The sequence below is a fragment of the Molothrus aeneus genome, chromosome 5 (genome assembly GCF_037042795.1).
Source record: "Molothrus aeneus isolate 106 chromosome 5, BPBGC_Maene_1.0, whole genome shotgun sequence".
Taxonomy (NCBI): domain Eukaryota; kingdom Metazoa; phylum Chordata; class Aves; order Passeriformes; family Icteridae; genus Molothrus; species Molothrus aeneus.
Window position 1 is genome coordinate 19,918,679 of NC_089650.1, and position 21,708 is coordinate 19,940,386.

Sequence of the window (21,708 nt, forward strand, 5' to 3'; positions counted from 1 at the left end):
TGCCTCCTAGAGTCAGTGAGTCTCCCCAAAATCTGGACACCCCATGTTCACAGAGGGCCTTTTCCCACCCTCTCCTAGGACGCAGTGCGGGTGGGGTGGTGGATGCTGGAAATGAGAGCCCCAGGCTTTGCTGCAGAGTGATCCTGAGGCTCACTGAGCATCTTTGTCCAGGGCAGGCACCTGGTGAGGGATAATGGGCTGTGCCCAAGGGCCCAGCCTTATCCCTCTGTGGGGCAGCATCCCAGAATGACAGGACTAACTGCTAAAAAGTCCCTTTTAAAAGTCCCTAAAGAGGTCCCTTTTCTCCAGGGACCTCTGGAGATCACCTCGTCCTGAGGCAGGGACACCTAGGGCAGGTGACATGGGAAGGCATGAGGTGTCTCCAGAGAGGGAGGCTCCATGACCTCCCTGGGCAGCCTGTTCCAGTTGCCTCTGCCACCTCGAACGTAAAGAAGTTCTTCCTCCTGTTGAAGTGAAATTTGTCGTATTTTAGCTTATTGCTCTGCTGGGCACCACTGAAAAGTGTCTGGCACATCCACCCACCTTTGAGATATTTATATGCATTAATGAGATCCCTCTTAGTGTTCTGTTCTCCAGAATAAAAAGGCCCAGCTCCTGCAGTCTCTCCTCCTAAGAGACGCTCCAGACCCCAAATCATCTTTGCGGCCTCTGCGGGACCCCCTCCGGCGGCTCCTTGTCCCCTACTTGGGAGTCCAGAGCTGGGCACAGCTCCCTGGGGCCGAGCAGAGGCTGTGGGCGGGCGGGGGGCTGGCCCTGCTGGGCCCCACGGCAGAACCCAGGGGTGGCATCGCCCCCATCCCTGCCTCGGGGTCTGGGTGTCCTGCCCTGGTACCGGAGGTGTTCCCCGCCCCGCAGTGCCCGCACCCCGGACACTCGGCACCCTGCGGTCCCAGGACCCCGCGTTTGTTCCCGCAATGTGCCGCGGGCGGCCACGGCGGCGGCGGGGCGGGGGAAGGGGAGGCTGCGCGCTCCCGGCGCGGCGCGTCCCCGTGGGCGGGCGCGCGCGGCTCGTCGCCGCCGGGCTGCCAGGCACGGCTCGGCTCGGCGCGGCTCGGCGCGGCTCGGCGCAGCCCGGCTCGGCTCGGCGCAGCCCGGCACCGCCCGCCGAGCCCCCCGCCTGCCTCCCGCCCACCCCCGCGCCGCCATGGACGGGGGCGCCTTCGGAGCGGGGAAAGCCGGCGGCGCCTTCGACCCGCAGGCCTTCATCCGGCAGCCGCAGACCATCCTGCGGTTCGTCTCCTGGGTAAGGCCCCGCCGCCCCCACGGGCAGCACCGGCACCGGCACCGGGGCGGGGGGCGGCCCGCCGGGCTGCGGGGGTCACGGGGCTCCCTCACGGGCGGGCGGCCGCCACCGACCCTGACCTTCCCGCACACCTGCATACACACTCACACACTCACATACTCACACACATAAAATCATTACGCTGTATATTATATAGCATTATATGTTATCGTATGTTATCATCATATGCTGTTATGTATTACATATTTATTGTTATATGCTTTATATATGCATGTGTATGCGCATGTATCCACATATATATATAATATGCATGTGTCCATCAATATGTCTCCACACAGACTAGGTCTGTACACAGAGATATGTACATATATGCTTCCATAGCATTTATGGCTATGCCTCTGTTATAGATATGTTTGTAGGGATCTGTCTCTGGTTTTATATATATATATTTGTATGTATAAATGTCCAGGCATATCCACACGTATGCATGCACACAGATGTACAGCTGTATGCACATGTATCTGTGTGTGTGAGTACAGGCCCATATAGGGTGAGAACAGGCGGGTTTGGGGTTTCTCCCGTGGGGAGGGACAGGGTGAGTCAGGTTGGACCATGACCCTGTCTCTGTCTCTGGCGCTTTCCAGGGTGGGCTGTCTTCTCACTCTTGCATGCCTATCTGTTTATGGTAGACGCAGGGAGACGGCAGGATGTGGGGTGACAAGGGGAGCCTGGGAGGGGGATGCTGCAGTCCTGGAATTGCTTCCCTGTGGGTCAGAGGGTGCTGGGCTCAGGCCGTGCTGGGGGAGTTGAAGGGGCTGTGGGGGCTGGATGTTGCTCTGCCTTTTACTCCTATCCTCTCAGCCCCCCAACCTGCTTCCCTTAGTGTTTTCCTCTTGGTAATTCGCGGGGAAGGGGGCAGGGGGAAAGAGGAGCCTAACGGGGGTGTCACGGGAAGGTTTCTCCCTCTTCCCGTGACGCTGATCCATGGCTGCCCATGGGGCTGGCGCGTTTGTTCAAGAAGGTCATTGGGATTAAGGGAGCAGAGCTGCAGCAGCGAGCTGGCGGGGGAGAGATTGAGGTCTGAGCCGGGAGAGGAGAAGGGAGGGCAGGCAGAGCGTCGGGGAGACACATGCGCACGGGAGCTGGGAGGCAAAGCGGCAGGCTGGCTTTGGGAAAATAAAATAAAATAAAAGCAGTGCCAGGTGCAATCAGGGAGGGAAAGGGAAGGTAGCCTGGCTTGCTGGTGGTGGTGGAGAGGCAGCCCTTGCCTTCCCAACCGGGTGGGTGTGTGATATCTCCTCCGGGCGACTTGGAGGGTGGCTGGAGAGTGCCAGGACAGCTGAGGACTTGATTAATGCGGGCATTCTGTCTGTCTGTCCATCTGCCTGAGCTTGTTTACAGTACAGCACATCACACTGGCAGGGGAGAGCTGCTGCTGGGCGCCAGGCGAGGGGGTACACGTGCCCCCCGCCCCTGGGAGGCTGGACTGGAGCCAGCCTGTGTGCCCAGGGATGATGGACGTGATGTGACCTACAAAGGCTCTCCCGTTGCTAATCTCTGTGGCAGAATTTTATGTTTTCTCTATCTGCCTTTCAGTCTGGTGGGTTTTTTTCATCCAAGCACTGCAGGATTTTGGCTTCCCAGAGGCGCCAGGTGAGGGAGAGAGAACAAGAAATAAATTTGTTTTTTAATTAGGCACCTAATCTGCTTCAGAGTATCTCAGACACTGTTGGCTTGATTGCTGAGCTCATTTCTGTGCCCTGCAAGGTCTCCCCTGGCAAGAGGCACTTTCTACAGAGCAGCATCTCCTTGGGACCTCATGCTATTTCTCCTTGCCCATCTGACCTTGACAGAGGACAGGATGGGATTTACCCCAGGCACTTCACTTGGCCCTGGAAATTGAGGTTCTTTTGCAGAAACTGGAGGTCCAGGTCAGCAGTTCAGCAAGGGAGGATGGCATGGCCATCATGGTGCAAGGCTATGCCTTCCTTCTCCTGCTTTTCCACTGGCTTGGTCTTGTGTGTTGTCCTGAGCATCTCTTCTTTAACAAAGCAGGGAAACCAAAAGCTCACCCCAAATATTTAGTTGTAGTTTTGGTCTTTTCTTTAAACTTGACACCAAGAGAGTTCCCTGTGGGCAGTGAAACCCTCTCTCAGGCTGTCGCAAGCATCCGACCCTTTATGGCCCCTTCCATAAATTGCATGAGCTTTTCTGAAAAAAGACTAGTTTGTGGTTTTCTTCCCTTCTCACTTCCTCTGAGAGAGGCTTCCATGGCTCCAGTGGTCAGAGGTTTTCCATTGTAAATCTGTTTGGTATCTGTTTACTTTTGTGATCTTTTGCCCTTCAGTTTAAATGGTGCTTTTCCATCCCTGGTGTTTTCCCCTGTGTATTTATAAACTGATTGCATCCATACTTAGACTTTGCAGTGCCAGGCTCTATGAACCAAACTCTTCTGGTGGCCAAGGGCTCTCCCTCCTCGTGGTCTCCCTGAGAATCCTTCCTCTCACATGCTTTTGCATGCACTGAAAGTATTTTGCCTGCCATCTCCAAGATCTCATTTGCCTTTATCCTGCTCACGGCATGAATGGTGCATTGTCCCTCCAGGGCAAGCTGGAGGCTCCTTTTGCCCTGTTTCACGTGATGAGCTTTCACTGAGCAGAAATTCTCATGATTGCTTCCTTAGGCAGTGACCTTGTGCTTGGGTCAGGCTGCCTTTTAGGACACTTCATGATGGCACAGAGGTGCACATGACTTTTTACTAAGAGGCACCAAAACTGGCTCCTGCCCATGGAGTTTGCAGCCCAATTGAGGCAGCAGCAAATCTCCAGGGAGAACTGCAGGATCAGGAACAGATGGGATGACCAAAGATTATTTCTGTTGCTCCTTGCTGAAGAGGAGATAGGATAAATTTGACAAGGGGAATGCTAAACTGTGGAAAGAGTTTAGCAATTCTGGAACATCTGTCCACCACGACAGTGTTGTGAGACAGCTCAGGTTTCATGGGTGCTTTGGAGGTCAGCAGGCACAGCAGAGTGAGTGTCTCCTTCCAGAAAGGTTGCCTGGTGTGTGTGCTGGTGATAGTGGTGGCTCTGTGGGGTTCCTGTGTCAGGTTTGGATGTTTAGGTGACCCAGAAGCTGCAGCTATTGGTGCTACAGCTGGAGCTAGTGGCATTGGGTGACCCACACCGAGCTGGGGCTGCACAGCTCCAGGATTCTTCTTGAAATAAAGCAGGCAAGTGTGAGCACATCCCTACATATTCCCACTGTGTCCTGACCCACAGGGCAATGCAGCAGTGCTCTCCACAGCTGGTGCAGGGGAGCTGGTGGCTCCTCTGCAACCCACAGGCGTTGGATATAGCGCTGGCGCCATAAATAAGTAAAATGCTAATTGAAACAGGTTGTTCCAGGTGCTCCTGTCTGCTTGGAAACCTGCTTGCTGGAGAAACTGAAGTGCTGCTTGATGTAAAAGCCTAACAAGGCAAAAGTAACTCAGTTTTTGGAAGCAGGCCCAGCTTGTTTTGACGTGGGCTTGAGTAAGAGTATTTCTAACCAGAGCTGCACGGACAAAGCAGCCCGTTAAAACTTGTCACATAGGTTGAGGTGCCAAGTCTCCCTCTGACACCAAGGACACTGCCTCTCTGAAGGGAGGTTCAGTGAGGAGAGGCACTCAGTCTCCTTTTCCATCACTTGCTGCTGGTGCTACCATGTCCTTTGGCTGATAGGAGCATCCAGAACATTTGAACTGGTACAGGAAGGGCTGTCCCCTGTGTCTACAGGCACAGCACATCCCAAGCAGCTCCAGCTGAGCAGACAAGGCAGGTGAAGGACAGGAACCACATTCCTGGCTTCTCCCTGAGAGGCTGGCACCTGAAAGCTGGAGGATGGGAGCTAGTCACAGCATGGCAGAGAGCCCCATCTCCTGCCTTGCCAGCAGGTCCCTGGCTTGCCACACTCATGCTTGGCTTACAACACCACTAGTCTCTTCCCAAGGACACATAGTATGGGCTTGCAATGGCAGTTAAACTGAGCCTTAGAGCCTGGAGGCCTTGTTAGTCTAAAACCAGCTGCAACTGGGCTCCCACCTTCCTTCTGTCCCCAGCTAATTTAGCTGAGACCTTGCCCATGTTCCTGACCCATGGCTCATGCTTTCTGCCTCTGCTCCTCCACTCCATTTTGCTGCAGCCCCTATGCTCGCTGGCTGCATGCTTGTGAGATAAATTGGTGCAGATGAAAGGAACATGGAGGTTCAAAGCATGTGCTCTCAGTCAAGCCCTAGGGACAGTTCTTCATGGGATGCCCTTGCCTAGGTCAGCTTCAAAAGGAATTTTGGGGTTTTGCTGTCATTAAGATTGGGTGAAAGGCTATGTCACAAGATGAACAACAGATATGCGCAGTTGCTCAGTGATTCAGGTTTGATATAGCAGGTTGTGTTGTTTCCAGCACAGCATTTCCAGGAAGGATCTTGGAGCAGAAACAAATCTCTCATTAATGATATTTCCAGATAAAAATCTGAGAAGTAGCAATAGGGACCAAAGACAGTCAGAAACATGAGCAAAAAATAACCATATGTTGTCTGATGTTTGAAAACATGAGAGGCATACAGGGGAGAAGCAGAGGAGCTGCGTGGTGATGGGACATGGCTAATGCAAATATTTGTGTGAAACAAGGCAGCAGAGAGGACCTGTGTGGCTGCAAGAGGAGCAGGCACTGCAGGTGGCACGGCATGCCGTTCTCTGCCTAGAGAGAGAACACAGCCAAGCCAAGGAGGGGGAGATGTGCTAGAAAGAAAACTGAGCTTTTCATCAGGGAAAAAAAAGCAACTTTTGGGCAGCCACTTTGCTGACCAGTGGCACAGCAATGTAGGGACCATCTAGAAAGTACAGAAGAACTTGGATACCACCATGGATATGGAATTGTGGAGGGCTGTCACCAGCAGTGGTGGGACAGAAGATGCTGTTTAACCATGGGAAGTGCATGAGACATGAGCACAGATCTGGTGGGAGGCAGAAGGGTTAATGGCCAGGCAGTCAGCTGCCAAACCATGTGTAAAAAAAAGGCTGGCTGGCCAGGAAAGTGTGTCCCAGATCCCATGGCAGGCATTAGGGATGCGGAGCCTTTCTGCCTTTAGTCACCTGCTCCGGCTCAGCCCTGGCTGGGGAGCTGGTGCCACATGGCTGATGGCCAGGGAGGGTGAGCTGGGAGGGAAGTACTGGCACACCCGTGCTTTTCCCCTCTGCCATGTTCAGGGAAATGGGGTCCAGGGAGACTGGCCTCCTCCAGCAGCTGCACAAGGCTCAGACGGTCGAGACTGTGGGCAGGAGTTGTTTGCTGCCTGCGTGGTGCTGGCTGGGGGGAATAAATAGAGGCCGCCTGTTTCCAAGCTGCCAGTCCCATGCATCTCAAAAGCTGCATGTGTTTTCTTCAAAATGAACTAAATACCAGTAAATTTAATGACAATAATAATAATAATTATTATATTCCATGTCTGTGCAGGGCACTCCAAAGCTTTCCAGAGACTCCATTTGCAAGTGGCTGAATGAAAATGAAAGCCAGATCATCTCTGCCAGTTTATCATTTGCACCGTCTCCTGCTCTTGCTTTCTTTTTAAACAGAAAAATTTCATTCCTGGTCATTACCAGATCAAACTCAGAAGAGGTTATGGCTTCGTTCTGCCGGAGGGGGATTTGATTTAAAGCCCCACGAGGAATATTATGTCATTAAACTATTTCCTCTCTATAACAGAATAAAAAAAGGGGTATGTGAGAGGGAGAGGCAGCACGCAGTGCGACAGAGGCTCTGACTGGAGGGCATTGCAGCCAGCCCAAGCAGGCAGCTCGGCAGAAACCCTCTTCAGCCTCATCCCAACCACAGCCACCATGGGGATCTTGGGGATGAAATCAGGAAGGCAGCCTGACAAAGTGCTGGGATGAGGTACAGGAAAATCCTAATGCACTGCCAGAGGCTGGCCGTGCTTTGCATCCATCACATGATGCTCAGGAGCGTCTGATGCACGGCTGGGGATGGGCAGCATGGTGGAAAGCACCTCACATGATGCTCAGGAGGTTTTGCCTGGCTTTCTGCAGGGTTGAGCCTGCAGTGGGGAGGGACTGGAGAGCCTCTCTTCTCATGTCTCACCTCTGCCTTTGGCAAAACCAGATCACCTAGTTTGCCAAAGGGGAAAAAAAAAGGTGTTTTATGACAAGAGGCAGAATTTTGCCTGGTTTGCACTTTTCTCACTGTAATGAGCCTTTACATGCTTGTAATGGCCAGCATGAGCCCCTTGAGAAACAAGGAAAGGAAAACTCTCAGCTTCTCTGTCTCCTCCCTGCAGTGCTAAGCATTAAGTTCATTTTGCTGCGTCTCTTGGCACAGTGCTCTGCCTGTGTCAGCTTTGCAATGCACCTGGCTCTGGCTGCACTTGGTGTCCTCAAAACTCTTGGATGGAAACAGGAATCGAGGAAAATGATTGCAACAACCTATATGGACATGGTGTGTAAGGAGCAGTGAAGTGGAGCAAAGCCCAGTCCCAGTAGCAGGGCTGAGTTGGTCAGATCTTTTCCACGTGCTCTTTTCTATCCCTTTTTTGAGTGTAGCTAAATATATTACTGCTTATTAAATGAGTACCTCCAGACAGGCCACACATCTGCCCAATTGATGTTGTTCTTGGAGGCTTAAAGAAACCCTCTCAACCTAAAAATCTAGTTAGTTCAAGTCTGTTAACTGACTTAAGTAGCCTTGCTGAAGAAATGAGGCCGCTTAAGAGCACAAAGCTGGAGATGGTTGGCTGGTTTTCATTACCAAGCATAGGAAAGTGGCCAGTGATCTCCCTCTGCAGAGTGGAAGTATGGGCTGCATTTGGGAGCCTCGGGAGACCTCCTGTTGGCTTGAGCACAAGCCACTTGTCTGCATCTCACTTCTCAGTCAGGAGAAGACTTCTGCCATCTTCTCCTTGCCTCCTCTTTGCAGTTGGATGTGTATTTTGGGCCACTTTATCAATGGCTGTAGGCAAGGCTTTGTGCAGCAAGTGTCAAATGGGGGGAGAAGACACAAGCAGCAGTAACACAGAGCAGTAAGAGGCTTGTGCCAGTGCTGTTGGTCACTGGTGTTTCCTTACAAGTCCTGCAGATGTGCCAGGAACAGTAAACACTTCATCCTTGAAACTTGGTGCTTTGTTTATAATCTAAGCAGTCATTCATTCTGCATCTGCTGTTTGGATCATCTTTCAGGGCATGGATTGTGAAATCAAGGAAATAAAATATATTTGCTCTTTCTAAGATGACTTGCCACATCAGTGAGCTTCCACCCAGCTGCTCTCTTACCAACAAGGAATAGCTGCCATGGATGAAGTGTGCAACTGTTTCTCCTAAAGGCTGCAAGATCTAAGCTCATAACTATGATTTTTTTTAGAAAATTGTTTGTCACAACAGTTTCCAGGGATGGACATCATGGCAATGAAAGAGGTGATGTTGCCTGGCAGCAGCAGCAGCAGCAGCAGTTGGTTCTTTTGCTGTCCAGGTCTGCCTGGAATCTCTGGTTTGAGCCTGCCCATTCTTGCCCAGTCAGTGTAACCCAGCCCAGCTCAAGGCTTCTGTGCACAGTGGGCATTTTGCTGTGCCACCAGGGTGGTGACAGGCTGGCAAAGGAAGCACACCCTCTCTTTGCCCTCTCTGCAGTGCCAGGGAGTGGAGCATGGATCAGAGCTGATGCCAATGGTGTGGAAAACACAGAGAGAAGGAGACATCTTGTAAGCTAGTGTGCTTTGGTCCATAGAAAGCTTTCCTAAGGACAAAGAGTACTTTGGGATGGCTGTTTCAGGACAGAGAGGATAAGCATCCACAGTGTCTTATTCTGCTCACAAGTGAGAACATGCTTAGTGCAATCTCCCTAGAAAACTCCTAAGATCATCTGAACCCAGATGCTTGCCTGTAAATATCCCTTGGGCACCTCCAGGCTAGGAAACAGGTTTCTCTTCATAGGAGAGAAGTCTGGCATCTTGGCTGACTGCAGGTGGAGAAAGGAAGTTAGAAATGCCACCTCTGCTTGAAAATTAGGGAGAGGGAGATGTTCCTCTAGTCTTGTGACTCTAAGCTGTGCCTTTATGATGTGCCAGCATAAAAAGGTATGAAAGAGCAAATGCAAAAAGAAATTCTTCTGTCCAGCCCAGCAGCAAACCCAAAGGTAGGAGCAGAGAGGAGATGTGTATCAGGATGTATCTCCACAGATGTGTCTCTGGGGAGAGACCATTGCAAAAGTTCATTCATCCCAAATGATTAAGCAGAGACTCGCAATAAATCTCATTGCAAGGGTTTGTCTGACTCAGGGAGTCAACATTTTACTAGTTTTGAGTCCTAAACCAAAACTGAACAGCAGACTATGCTACTTTAGAGGCTGTTCCTCATCTTCCAAAGAGAAGATAGGCCTTCTGTGTGATGCTGCAGAAAACAGGGCACCCACTTTGTAAGCTCAATATATGGAGATTGGTACTTCAGGTGTCAGCATCAGTGCTGGTCACAGCCTCACATTGGGATGTCACTTCAGGAGTCTGTCAGCTCTCCCTTGGGTCAGAAGAGCAGGGTGTTATATTCAATGACCCTAGCAGACCTGCCAGCCCAGCCTGTTGTGAAGGTGTGTGAGACATCCTACTGAAAGAGCCTAGCTGTAATTTTCTGCAATTTTGCTGCTTTCCAAACCATTCAGGCTGAAATTTTGAGGACTAAATCTTTGCTTCTAACAGAATAGATTCTTATTTAATTTTCACAGGCAATTTCTGCAAAATGTGATCAATCTTGATTTGCAAGAAGAAGGAGGAGGAGGAGGAGGAGGAGGACAAATCAGTTATTTTACTTCTAAACTTAAAAAGCTCTTATGATTTTCAGAGAACCCATATAGCTCCTACGCTTAGGAACACCAGCTTCCAGCTTTTTTTAGTTTGCTCTAGTGTGATACACCCAGTTTCAACAACCCAAGTGTGACCCAATTACAAGACTTGAGGTGAAAAACTAATATTGGTTGTCAGTGGATATTTGTTGGAGTTTTGCAGGTGAAACGTGGTTGATGTTGAGTGTCTGCCCAAGGGCTGTAGAGGGACTCTGAGTAAGGCTTTTCCTCTGGATCTTGATGGCACAGGCCAAGCAGCAGAGGTCTGTGCTTTGGATCTCAGGTATCCGACCTCACTGATAATAGGTGGTGTATTGGGTTGGCATTAATCAGCCATTTTCCCTGCAGTCACAAAGCTGCTTCTCTGCTTTCTGGGTTGTCTTCTGGTGCTGGGTTGGGTTAAGTGGAACTGGGATCCTGACCAGGCAAACACTCAGACCAAGCTCCACTTCTTACAGGAGACTTGACCTCCTCATCTTCTTGTGTGCTGCTTTTCCTTGGGGATGGGAGGGTGGTTTCAAAGGTGCCAAGTCTTGTTGTGCAGACATCTCCCAGGCTGGCAGAGTACCCTGGTGATGCCCTAGTGCACTTCATATGTAATTTCATCCCATGCTTGAGGTCCCATTCCCATTTCCCTGAGGCTCTTCTTGCAGGCAGCATCCAGTCAGCTGTTCCTAGTGAGGGTCTCCAGATGACTTGCCAGGAAAAATCTGTACATGCTGCCTTAATATTCCCCTCTTTCTTCTGTGGGGAAGGGGAAGCTGTTTATTTGAGATGCAAGGTGCAGGACTGGGGCTGCTGTAAATAGCTCTGTGCTTTGGTGAACCTGCTGTGTCAAAGAGGGACAGCCTTGTGGCAGGCGGTGGAGGCTAAGCCCATGAGCAAAGATTAGACCAGCAACTGCGGATTAGGGCATTTCTACCTGGACTCATCCTTAATTCTGCCTGATTTAAAATAACATGCAGTGGCAGTGGTGGTGACAGGTAGGGAGGACTCAAAGTGGCCCCTTACAAGTGGACCTGGAGTGGGGATGTTTGGCCCCTGAAATCTATGGGGAGGGTTGGAGGGTGTTGGCATATGGGTGAGTGGACAGGATAGGTGGTGTCATGGAGTGGGCTGATGGAAAACTGGTGGAGAGAGGTGTGTAGTGTGGGGAAATGGGGAGAACAGAAGCCCAGCAGAATGGAGCTGCAGAGCAAGCAGGGCTGTGGATTGTGGGAGGGTGGATGGGGTAAAGAGCGTAGTAGCTTGATAGATAAAATCAGTGAACAGATGCCTGGTAGAAACAATTAATCTCTTGAAGAGAAAGGAGTGAGTGGGAGAGTAAGTGCAAACTAAGAGGATTTCCACTACTAGAAGCCATTGTATGCAGGCACCCACACCAAAACCATATCCCAATTTACATTCCATGTCACCTCCCTGTGTGTCTGTGGGAAGCCACCCTTATTCCAGATTGCAACTGCTTTGCATCACTTTAGGTCAGATGGATAAAAAGGTTCAATCTAAAAATGTCCTATTATAAGTTAATCCTCAGAAAGAAAATGAGACCATGTTCCCAGTAAATTCCCTGTGGCTACAACCCAAGCAAGTCAGCCGGGCAGGAGCTCAGCAGAGCAGAAAGGTGCTGGTGAAGGGTGTCTGTCCCCTGCAGAGCTCTGCTCCTTTCTGCTGGTGCAGAGAGATGGGGCTTGCCCTGATGTGTCTCTGGCCTCCCTCCCCTCCAGGTGTTCTCCATCGTGGTGTTCGGCTCCATTGTCAATGAAGGGTACGTGAACCGTGTGGATGAGGTGGAAGAGCACTGCATCTTCAACCGCAATCACAATGCCTGCAACTATGGCATTACCGTGGGTGTCCTCGCCTTCCTCAGCTGCCTTCTTTACCTGGCCCTGGATGCCTACTTCCCGCAGATCAGCAGCGTCAAGGACCGCAAGAAGGCAGTGCTCTCGGACATCGGCGTCTCAGGTGAGCTTCCCAGCCCTTTGGCCCTGCTGGCTTATTCCAGCCCTCAGGCAAACTACTCAGTGTCAGGCTCCCCATGGAGTATGTCAGAGGGACCAGGAATGGAGTGAGGGCAGGAGCAGGTGACGCACCTGGATTTGCTAAGGACTTTGGGCTTGCACGTTCTTTCACAGTTAGCCCCTTGCCTAGCAATCCTATGTACAGCTGACAAGAGAAGGGGAGGGATTGTGCCCTGCTTTTCTGTTGCTTTGGAGTGCCCATTTCCCTCACTGCCAGGTGTCTGCCTGTGCTTGGCAGAGGGTGAGTACCTTCTACCTTCACCCTTTTCTGGGGGCACAGGTGTTAGTGATCTTTCAGCACCTTTCCTTGATGTGAGTTCCTGAGCTGTTCTGTCCTGAGCACAAGCTGGTCTCCGTGTAACTGCAGACCAGCTGCTTCCCACTCTTTTGCAGCTCCCGTGGAAGGAATTGCTCTTTGCTTGTCCTTGCAGGACAGGATTGTGAAGCAGTGGCTGTTTCATAGAGCCCAGGTGATTGCTCTAGTACTGGAAGCCCTTCAGGCTCCCTCCCAAGGCCAAATGCAAGTCCTATGATCAATCCAAACACAAGCAAATGCACTCTCCTGAGGTGCTCTCTGCAGACACCTCTTGGTCACCTTGACAGTTTGCTGTCAGGGAGCCTGCCAGCTCACTTGGGCTCAGACTGGCTGAGCAGTCAGTTTGGCCCAGTCTGCAACACAGTGGTGGGTCTCAGAGTTGAAATTTCCAGAGAAATGTAATATGTATATGTTATGCTCACACATATCTTCTTGTTGTCTTTGTCCTTCCCTTTGGCACACCGGTGGTGGTCCATCCCAGCCTTTTGGGCATTCCTCTGGTTCGTTGGCTTCTGCTTTCTGACCAACCAGTGGCAAGCTTCGAAACCAGAGGACAACCCCCTGAATGAGGGAGGGGATGCAGCCCGAGCAGCCATCACGTTCTCGTTCTTCTCTATCTTTACCTGGGTGAGTAGAGTAGCCATGACATGGAATCAAATGTCCTCTGTGCTGTATTATCTTGTGAGGAATGAAAGGAGACTGGCTAAGAGTGGGGCCCCTGGGATCTCAGTTCACATGGCTTCTGAAAAGGAAATGCAGGAGAGGAAGCGGTTGAGAAGTAAACTTGGGACTCAAAAACTTGCATGGAAAAAAGTTTTAGAGCACTAATAAGTACAGTGAGCAAGAGAGTTTCATATCCCTGTAAGGAGCATTCTCAACAGACCTTTAATAAGACCTTGGACAAGCCAGCTCCCCAGCCACCATTGTCATAGAATCATACAATAATTTGGGTTGGAAGGAACTTTTAAAAGGCCATCTAGTCCAACCCTCCTGCAAAGAGCAGGGACATGTTCAACGAGATCAGATGGCTCAGAGCCCAGTTCAATCTGACTTTGAATGTTTGCAGGGATGGGGCATCCACTACCTCTCTGGACAACCTGTTACTGTTTTCTCTGTGTGTCAGAGGACTTCAACATCATTTTAACCTTACAGACACTAAACAGAGAAGGGAGCTGCAGGCCAGGGGTTGCACCCATCTCCCTCCCACCTTTGCTCCCATCATGCAAGATGTCATCATTGTTCTTCTGGATTCTGCACCCACCACTGGAGTGCCATCTCACTGGGTTGCCTTTGAGGAAGGTGATAGTCCTGTCTTAAGACTGCCCTTTCCTCAGAAGTTCTTTATTGCCAGTTTCCTGGAAAAACTGTTGGGTGAAAGATAAATATCTCTGATGACTTCCTCCTGCCTCTCACTGCACCAAGCACAAGTGATTTTTTTCTGAAGTGACAGGATAGTGCCAAGCAGGAAAGCATTTTACCCTTGTCTCCATTCATAAGCCCTTGTGGCTTTATCTTCTCCTCTTCCTACAGGACCTGATGTTGGGCAGGGGCCAGATAGGAAAGGTGCCATAAAACCAAGGAGCTGTCAAAGAGGAAGGGGGGCTGCAAAGGGTTGTGCTGTCAGCACCCTCACCACGGTGACACCGGGCAGGATTGAGGGACAGCAGTGTGTGTTCCCTTCATGAGCTGTGTCCTGCACTCAAGGGCTGCCAAAAGCTCCTTGCGAGCTCCAGCAGAAAGTGAGACAAGCAGCAGGGTTTTTGCAAGGGGTCCCTCAGGACACTTTTGGAGGTGCCATCACCTGCAGTGATCCTCTCCCATGCACAGGCTTGCAAGTGGCCAAAACAGCATCCTCTTCCCTTAATTCCTCAGGTGTTTTTTATTTCAGTCAAACACTCTGGTTTGGTCTACCTTACTGATTCTCCTTCCCACAACCCTCTCTCTCCTCACAGGGCTGCCTCGCATTTCTGGCTTTCCGGAGACTCGGAGACATTAATTTTCAGGAGGAATACAATACCCTGTTCCCTAACTCCCCATCCTTGCTGCCTTAGTGCCCCTTGCTGATGGGAGAATTTGGGGGAAGGGGTGGAGGGATGCAGCTGGAGGAGTCACTGAGCAGAGCTGGTTCCAGTGCCCTGACTATGAATGTGTGCTCACTGCAGGGCATGGGATGGGAAGATATGGGCCATTGAATTGGAGTGGAGTTGTCCATTAAACAGGGGATCTCCCTCTGGAGAGTTGGAACTGGCAATTTCTTCTCCTCTTCTGCTCCCTTCTCTCCTTCACCCATACCTTAACTAATGCTGTGTAACACCACTGTGCCTTTTTTTGATGACTGCTCAGACCTAATACTTCGGCCAGGAGATGCCCTCTGCCCCTACTATTTTATCTCTTCCATTTCTTCCCAGACCTCATTCCCCAAAAACCTCTCCCCTGTCACTTGCTAGACTCCTCACCTCTCTCAGGGATGCTCTGGGACAATGAGCCATGCCTGCTGAACCCCGTGCCCAGGCTCCTGCAGTCCTCCAAAAGGTGCTTGAGGCAGGAGACAGCAGTTTGCTTGCTAACTGTCCCCTGGTCTGGGAAGCAGCTGCCTTGCTTCCTGCTGCTCCTTCCCAAGGTCTGTGCTACACCTTGCAGATGTTGACTGGTGAAGGTGTTTCAGGGGGTGACCTCTACCTCAGTACATTGTGTCAAATCCTGCTCTCCTTACTGGCCTTTACAAGTCAAATGGCCTCATGGACACAGCCCAGCAGCCAAGCCCTCTGGTGTTGCCAAGGCAGATTGCCTTCCCACAGCCAGGAGGGGCTGACTGGGATAACTAGTGCCAACTGAGCCTCTGCCACCTGTGCAATGTTGGTGAAACCCCGCTGGCGGACAGGAGGTGCCCTGAACATCCCAGAGAAAGCAGGGAGCCTTGGCAGGCTGTACACAGCCAGCTGGTCTTGCAGCCATCTCTGCTCTCTCTCCTTGTGGGCTCATGCTTTCTGTGGGAGAGCGTGGACTTCCACGCTTGTGGGGCGTTTCACCGGCAATCTGCCAGGCGGGCCTCGCACACTAATCCGTAACCACTACTAACCCACTTTTGTTTGTTTCTCTTTTTCGGTACGTTCCTCCTCTTTTTCCTCTTCCCTCTCTGCTTCCCATGTCTTCCCTCCACCTCCTCCCTTAAAGGTGGGCCAGGCGTTCCTGGCGTATCAGCGTTTCCAGTTGGGTGCCGATTCGGCCCTCTTCTCCCAGGACTACATGGACCCAAGCCAGGACTCCGGCATGCCTTATGCTCCCTACACGAACGAGGAGGATGCTCCAGATGCGGTGGGGACGTACCAGCAGCCCCCTCCAGCAGATGCTTTCGACACCGAGACACAGGGGTACCAAACGCAGAACTACTGAGCCACCGATGCCCCTTGCCCTTCCCCTTTCCCTTCTGCCCCCGTTCCCACTGCCGGCAGAAAGCCGAGGCACAAACAAGACACGTGCATAGTGGTACAAGAGGTGGCTCTCAGCTATGCTCCAGCCTTCTGGGTCATCTGTTTTTATTTATTGTTTTTAAAAAAGGCAAAAAAAAAAAAGGAAAAAAAGGTTTCCCCATCACCTATTCCTTCTCCTCTCCCACCAAGCTACCTGCCAGAACCAAATTCTTCCAAAATCTGCACTTCGATAGGAAAGTCCCTCCTTTCTTCCTCTCCCTCTGCCTTGTTACAGAGGGCAGAGTCTGTCTTGTGGACAGGAGAGGAGCTATGGCACTGGCAGGGCAGGGGAAAGGGTGTTGGAGGCAGAACAGAAGAAATGAGAGGGACCGGGGACCTTCCTAGAAGAGAGCGTATTGCTAAAGGCTGGAGTAGATGTGGGAGCATCCACATTGGTTTGTAGCACCTGGTGGTTCAGGGAGGAGAATGGTGTTGGAGTCAGCATTCTAGAGTGTGAGGAGGGGCCTGGAGGACAGAAGGAACAGCATTCTCCATGTAAAGACAAGGGACCTTTTCCCTGCAACATGCTAGTGAGGGAGAGGGCCTTTATTTTTAGAGGGTTTGGGAGAAGTGGTATTGGAGAGGAGGAGAGTACAAGAAGAAAAAATGGGAAGGGAAAAAGGAAGATTTGCAGGTACAATCAGAAATCGCAGGCACATCTGTAGGGTACAGCAAGAGACTGAGCAGAGCAGAGGGGTGGTGCCCTGAGATTCAGTCCTTCCTCAGCCCCCTTGGATTGAGGTGGGATGATTCCCCTCGGCTGTACATCCTGCTAGTCACTGCTCTTCCCAGTCCAGTGTTTGATGAAGCAGGAGGGGAGCCATGCCCAGCCTCTGGGCCCAGACACAGTGCCTGTGGGAGGAAGGATGGAGGAGGTGGGCTTTCTTGAAGAGAGCCTTCAATCCCAGCTGGGCTGGTTCGAGGGGGAGAGGGGAGCTTTGTCATTTCACCCAGACCAGGAGGAAAAGAAAGACACTTTTGCTCCTCAGGTCCTGTTGAACCTTCCTCTGTTTCTCTGTTCCTTTACAATAGTGCAAAGCCTCTTGCTGACACCATCTTTGTAGCACACAGGAATGGAGGAGGACCCCACTTAGGAAGAAATACTGCTGCTGGGATAGCCAGCATGTGTCTGGCTCTTGCACAGAGTGCAGCCAAGCAGGAGGGGTCCTGCCCTGTACGGCTGCGCTTTGCCTCCCACTCAGATAGGGAAGAGGTCTTGGTGTGCAGAGAATTGGTTGGGGCCAGACCGAGCTGTCTGAAAACTGGTCTTTCTGTACTTGCCATAGACCATACCTCAGTGCTCTTCTGCAGCGTCTCACATCCTGGCTGACTTTAAAGCCTCGCCTAGGTGGCAGCAGTGACTGTTAGATAGAGCTCTTATGGGTGTCATTCCACACTCCTCATGACTTTGCTCCAAGTAAAGACACAACTGTGGAAGCCCACTCTTTGTTCCAAGTTAAAAGTTAGGTCTGTGCATGAAGACAGATTCCAGGTTTCCTCTAAATGGAAATAATGCAGCAATAGCTACCTAGACAATTCTCCTGGGCACAGACATCTCTCAGAGCACAAGAAGCAGGCTTGCAGAAGTGAGGAGCTCCATCCCCCAGATAGCCACCCTGCTTGATGCAACACTGGTCCCAGTAGCAGAGATCAGCAGCAGATCCAAAATCTGTCAGTGCCTGCACTGCACATCCAGCCTATTCCTCATAGCCCCCTTAGGAGTGGGGAGAATGGGACACAGGTCTGGGCTGTGGTTGTGTGAATATCTCATCTGGAGGACACCAAGGTTACCAGTCCTTCCCTCCTCCCAGTGCCCCACAAAGATAAGGAAGGGGTAGAAACTGTAGAGCAGCAGGGGGAAGTGGAGCAGTGTTCTCCCCTGTATATACAGGCACCATTTCTCCCTGTTCTTCCAGCACATTTGTGCTGCTGCTGGTGGCTGTCCCCATGGCTTGTCCTCCCCAGGCTTGGCCCATCTCACTGGTTGTTACCCACTGGTGAGGACAGGAGAGGGGATCAGGTAGCCCTAAGGACACAGCAGGAATGACTGGGCACAGGCACACATCCCTTGCTCTGTGCCTATGAGTGAATGCAATACTGTAAATAAGAGGGGTGCCTTTTGGAAGGAAGCCCCTTGAGCTTCATTTTCTGTGGGTTCAGCCTAATATTTAGGCTTGGGACGGGTTTACTTTATTGAGAGAGGTTTGTTGTGACTGGATGTGGGGGGAGCACCCTCCTGTTTGTCTCCCACCAGGGAAGAAGAATGAATGATGAGGTGGAGCAGGAGAGAAGTGAGTTGTACTCACCTAGATTCATCTGTGTCATCCTTCATGCTTTCCTTTGGGGTGTGGGGAGGGAACCGAGAGGAGATGGAGGCTATAAGGAACCATCCCTCAGCACAAAAATATGTTGTACCTTTTGGGAGGTCCCTCCTCTGTGAGTGACTGGGCACATAAGGAGAGGTACAGGCAGTATGTAGGGGATCTACCTGGGGCTCTGTTTTGGGGTGTGGTGCAGGAGCATCTTGCATGCCCCTTCTCCCATCAGAGTTACGTAGGTGGCTAAACACCATTTGGGGCTGACTAATGAGCAAGCTTTTCTTTATCCTCTTGGGCTTGCTTCCCTCATGTAACCAGCTGATGGCTCAGGTGGGCTTGAGGCAGGAATGAGCCTCACGCTCAGAACCAGCACTTCAGTGGGATTTGAGCCAAGTGACTTCATCTTGGGTGACTTCCCATCTCTCAGTTGTTCTCCTTGCTTTGTGTCATAAGAAAAGAATTGATGTGACACTACAGCAGTAGATACTCAGACAGCTTCTTGCTTTTGCTCATGGGAGAAGACATACTCTGCTTGGGTTCGTGTGCTTTCAGCCTTTGCTGTGGAGGGTTGGTGGTGGCAGACCTGGGAGTGGTCTGCCACTCTGGGGACTCTACTTGTTTGCATGTAGCCCTTTAAAATGCAGAATGCAGTTTCTAGTGGCATTTGGCTGGTTCTGTAGCTGATGAGACATACAGACCTACCAAAAGGGCTGGTTATCTTATCTTAGGTGCTTCTGATAAGGTGCTGCCTATTTCTGGTGATCATAGGCGAGACCTGAGCAGCTGACTGGAACATGTCCCTTTTACATTCTAAGTGTGGGTGAGATCAGCCCTGCTCTAGAGATTAGGAGATCAGAGGGAAGGCTGTATAAGCAAAATGATAAGGCAGCTTTCTTCCCCCTCTGCCATTTGTTCCGATAACAGGGATTACACATCCCTTGTTGGAAGCAATGGCCCCTTAATGTCTTCTTATTTTATGAAGCCCCCAAGTAAGGGACTGTTTTGTGGAAGCAGAGGCTGTGAAGGGCAAAGAGATGATGAAATGTTGCCCCAGTTCTGTCTGTGCATTCAGCCTCCTGATGTGTCCCCATCCCTGGATCCCCCATGTCCCCACCACCCCGTTCATCACCTCATCACATGCCCTTCCTCTCTGCGTTATTCCTGGCAGTTCCCACAGGGGAGGAGGTATCTTTGTCCCTGTACCCTTGCAAGCACTTGGGAGGACCCAGGAAGGCAGCATTGCAGGGTGATTCCCACAGGAGTCTCAGCTCCCATCCCCAGAGCAGGTACAAGGTAAGGAACCCAGTGAGGCCACCTCATGCAGCAAGTTCAAACCATCCATCCAGACAACTCCCTGCTGCCTGTGTGGCATTTGTAACATCACCTGGGCTGCCCTGCCCCTTCCCCTGCCACATTACTGCCTGTGTATAGTATATATATTATATATATATATTTAAAGAGATGTATAATATAAAGCTATACATATATACGTATACCCGATGACTCATGGATGGCCTGCCGCATACAGGATCCTCTGAGTGGTCTTGTCTAAGCCCGAGTGTCCCTTCAGCCCCCCTCCTCCTCCTCCTCCTCCTCCTCCCCCTGCCCCTGTCCCTTCCGAAATTCAACTACAGCAAACCCCGCCACCTCGGCACCTGTGTTTACAATGTCCTATATATTTGTGGTTAACAAAGTGAAGGTGGTAACTACTGGTGTCTCAATAAAGTTATGACGTTCAAAATAACCATACTATATGGAAAAAAGAAATGGTCTGGATTTTCTTCTTTGGGGAGGGATGGCTTTTTTAGCTTGGTTGGCTGCAAGAGCATTGGCTCCTGTGCTCCTGCATGGCCAAGCTGGCAAGTTTAGTGACAATCAGTGGCTTGGATGGAGGAAAGAAACCTAAAGAGCTGCCCTTATTAAGATGTTTCGGTGGAAACTAATGGTTGTATGTTTTACTTGGCCTAAGTTTCAAATCACACACACCATCAAGTGTCTCTCACCTAATCAGTAGGAAAACTTGAGGAATCTGACATGCCATGTTAGAAGTGGACTCTCACTGTGAAAAGGATATGGCAATAGGAGGTGTGGACGGGGGACTTACAGGAATATAGGATACAAATCCATATGGAAAGAAACACCTGTATTTCCACACCCAGGGAAGCAGAAGTGTTTAGTCCTTTGATGTGTCTTTATCTTTAGTCATCTATGTATGACCATTGCTCAGGTGTCTGGTGTACTGCAGGTGTTCAAAACATAATCAAATCCTGGGAAATGAGCTCTCAGGACCATTGTCCACAGTGAGTGTCAGTGATTGGCAGCCCATCACTAAAAAGATCTTGTTCCAACAGGCTTTGCAATAAAAATGAAATTCAAAATCCCATCCTGTGCTGATGCTTAGCTAAAGCTTCCCTCTCATCCCCTTTTAATGAGTCTGTCACCTGAGTACCTGAGTATCACATCTCCCAACCTTTGTAGGTTTGAGGACAGTAAACAGAGGCACATGATGGTGAACAGGCTCCAGCCAGTCCCCCAGACTGTCTCCCCTCTTCGAAGCACTACTGAGCACACGCTGCAGCTGCACATCAGATTATGTGCAAAAGTGTTGGTGGACCGACCCATCTGTTTCATGATTAATCTTTGTTTGGACAAAGACCCTTCCTACGGTCACAGCTTTTGGGGTGGATGTTTTGCGGAGATACCAAGCCCACTGAAAGGCAAATATCTGTGTTGGCAGCAGGCGGTGTTAAGAACTGGTGAGACAAGATGTTGCCAAAAGCAAGCATTTCAGATGAGTAGGACTCCAACATTACTAGTTTGTTTGTGTTTTCTAATCGTTTGAAATCTCTTTAGTTTTGCTCTCTGGTATTTCACATGCTTATGAGTCATGTTTTGAAGCTTCTCCCTGCAGCCATGACATCTAGAAACAATTCTGTTATAAAGTTGTTTTCTTTTTTTTTTTTTTTAAAGTTCATATAATCCCAGGACTCAGGGAGATAAAACTCTGGTTAGTGTATCAAGGAGATCAATAAAATTATATGAAACAACCCATTTCCCTCCCTCATAAATCCATCTGCCCTAAACCAGTACAAACTCTGTTTTGCAGAGGTGTTTGACTCTCTCTTGGGGGGATCAGCACACTCTCATCATTCCCCCTTTCTCTGGCAGTAGCTCTCCACATTGGCTCTCCAACTCTCATAGAGGGTGCTGGGGGAAGGAATCTGTTGTTTCCAACTTTCCTTCCTTAACACTTGTTCTTTTTATTGCCCCATCTTATTTCTCTGCCCTTCCAGCATGCCTGGAAACAGTGGCCTGAGAAGAAATGAGGAGCATTGTGGGAAGCATCAGGCTGAAGCTGGTGAAGGCAGATGAGGTGACCTCGGGGTGGAGCTGTGAGGCCTCACAACGCCACCCCTCACCATCCCTTTCTGTCTGAGCAGAAGCG

At 50.6% G+C, this 21,708-nt stretch overlaps 1 protein-coding gene across 2 annotated transcripts; it reads left to right on the forward strand.

Moving 5' to 3' along the window:
- Positions 1-1,109: 1,109 nt before the first annotated feature.
- Positions 1,110-20,030, forward strand: SYNGR1 (synaptogyrin 1). 2 transcript variants are annotated; one of them, XM_066550294.1, is made up of 4 exons: positions 1,110-1,264; positions 11,866-12,103; positions 12,957-13,102; positions 14,428-15,643. In XM_066550294.1, the coding sequence occupies exons 1-4, from the start codon at positions 1,166-1,168 to the stop codon at positions 14,524-14,526; spliced, it is 582 nt and encodes a 193-aa protein (XP_066406391.1). In that variant the 5' UTR covers positions 1,110-1,165; the 3' UTR covers positions 14,527-15,643. The 2 variants fall into 2 exon arrangements, with proteins under 2 accessions (XP_066406391.1, XP_066406390.1); XM_066550293.1 differs by lacking the exon at positions 14,428-15,643 and adding an exon at positions 15,650-20,030 and having other exon boundaries at positions 1,120-1,264.
- The last annotated feature ends 1,678 nt before the right edge of the window (positions 20,031-21,708 follow it).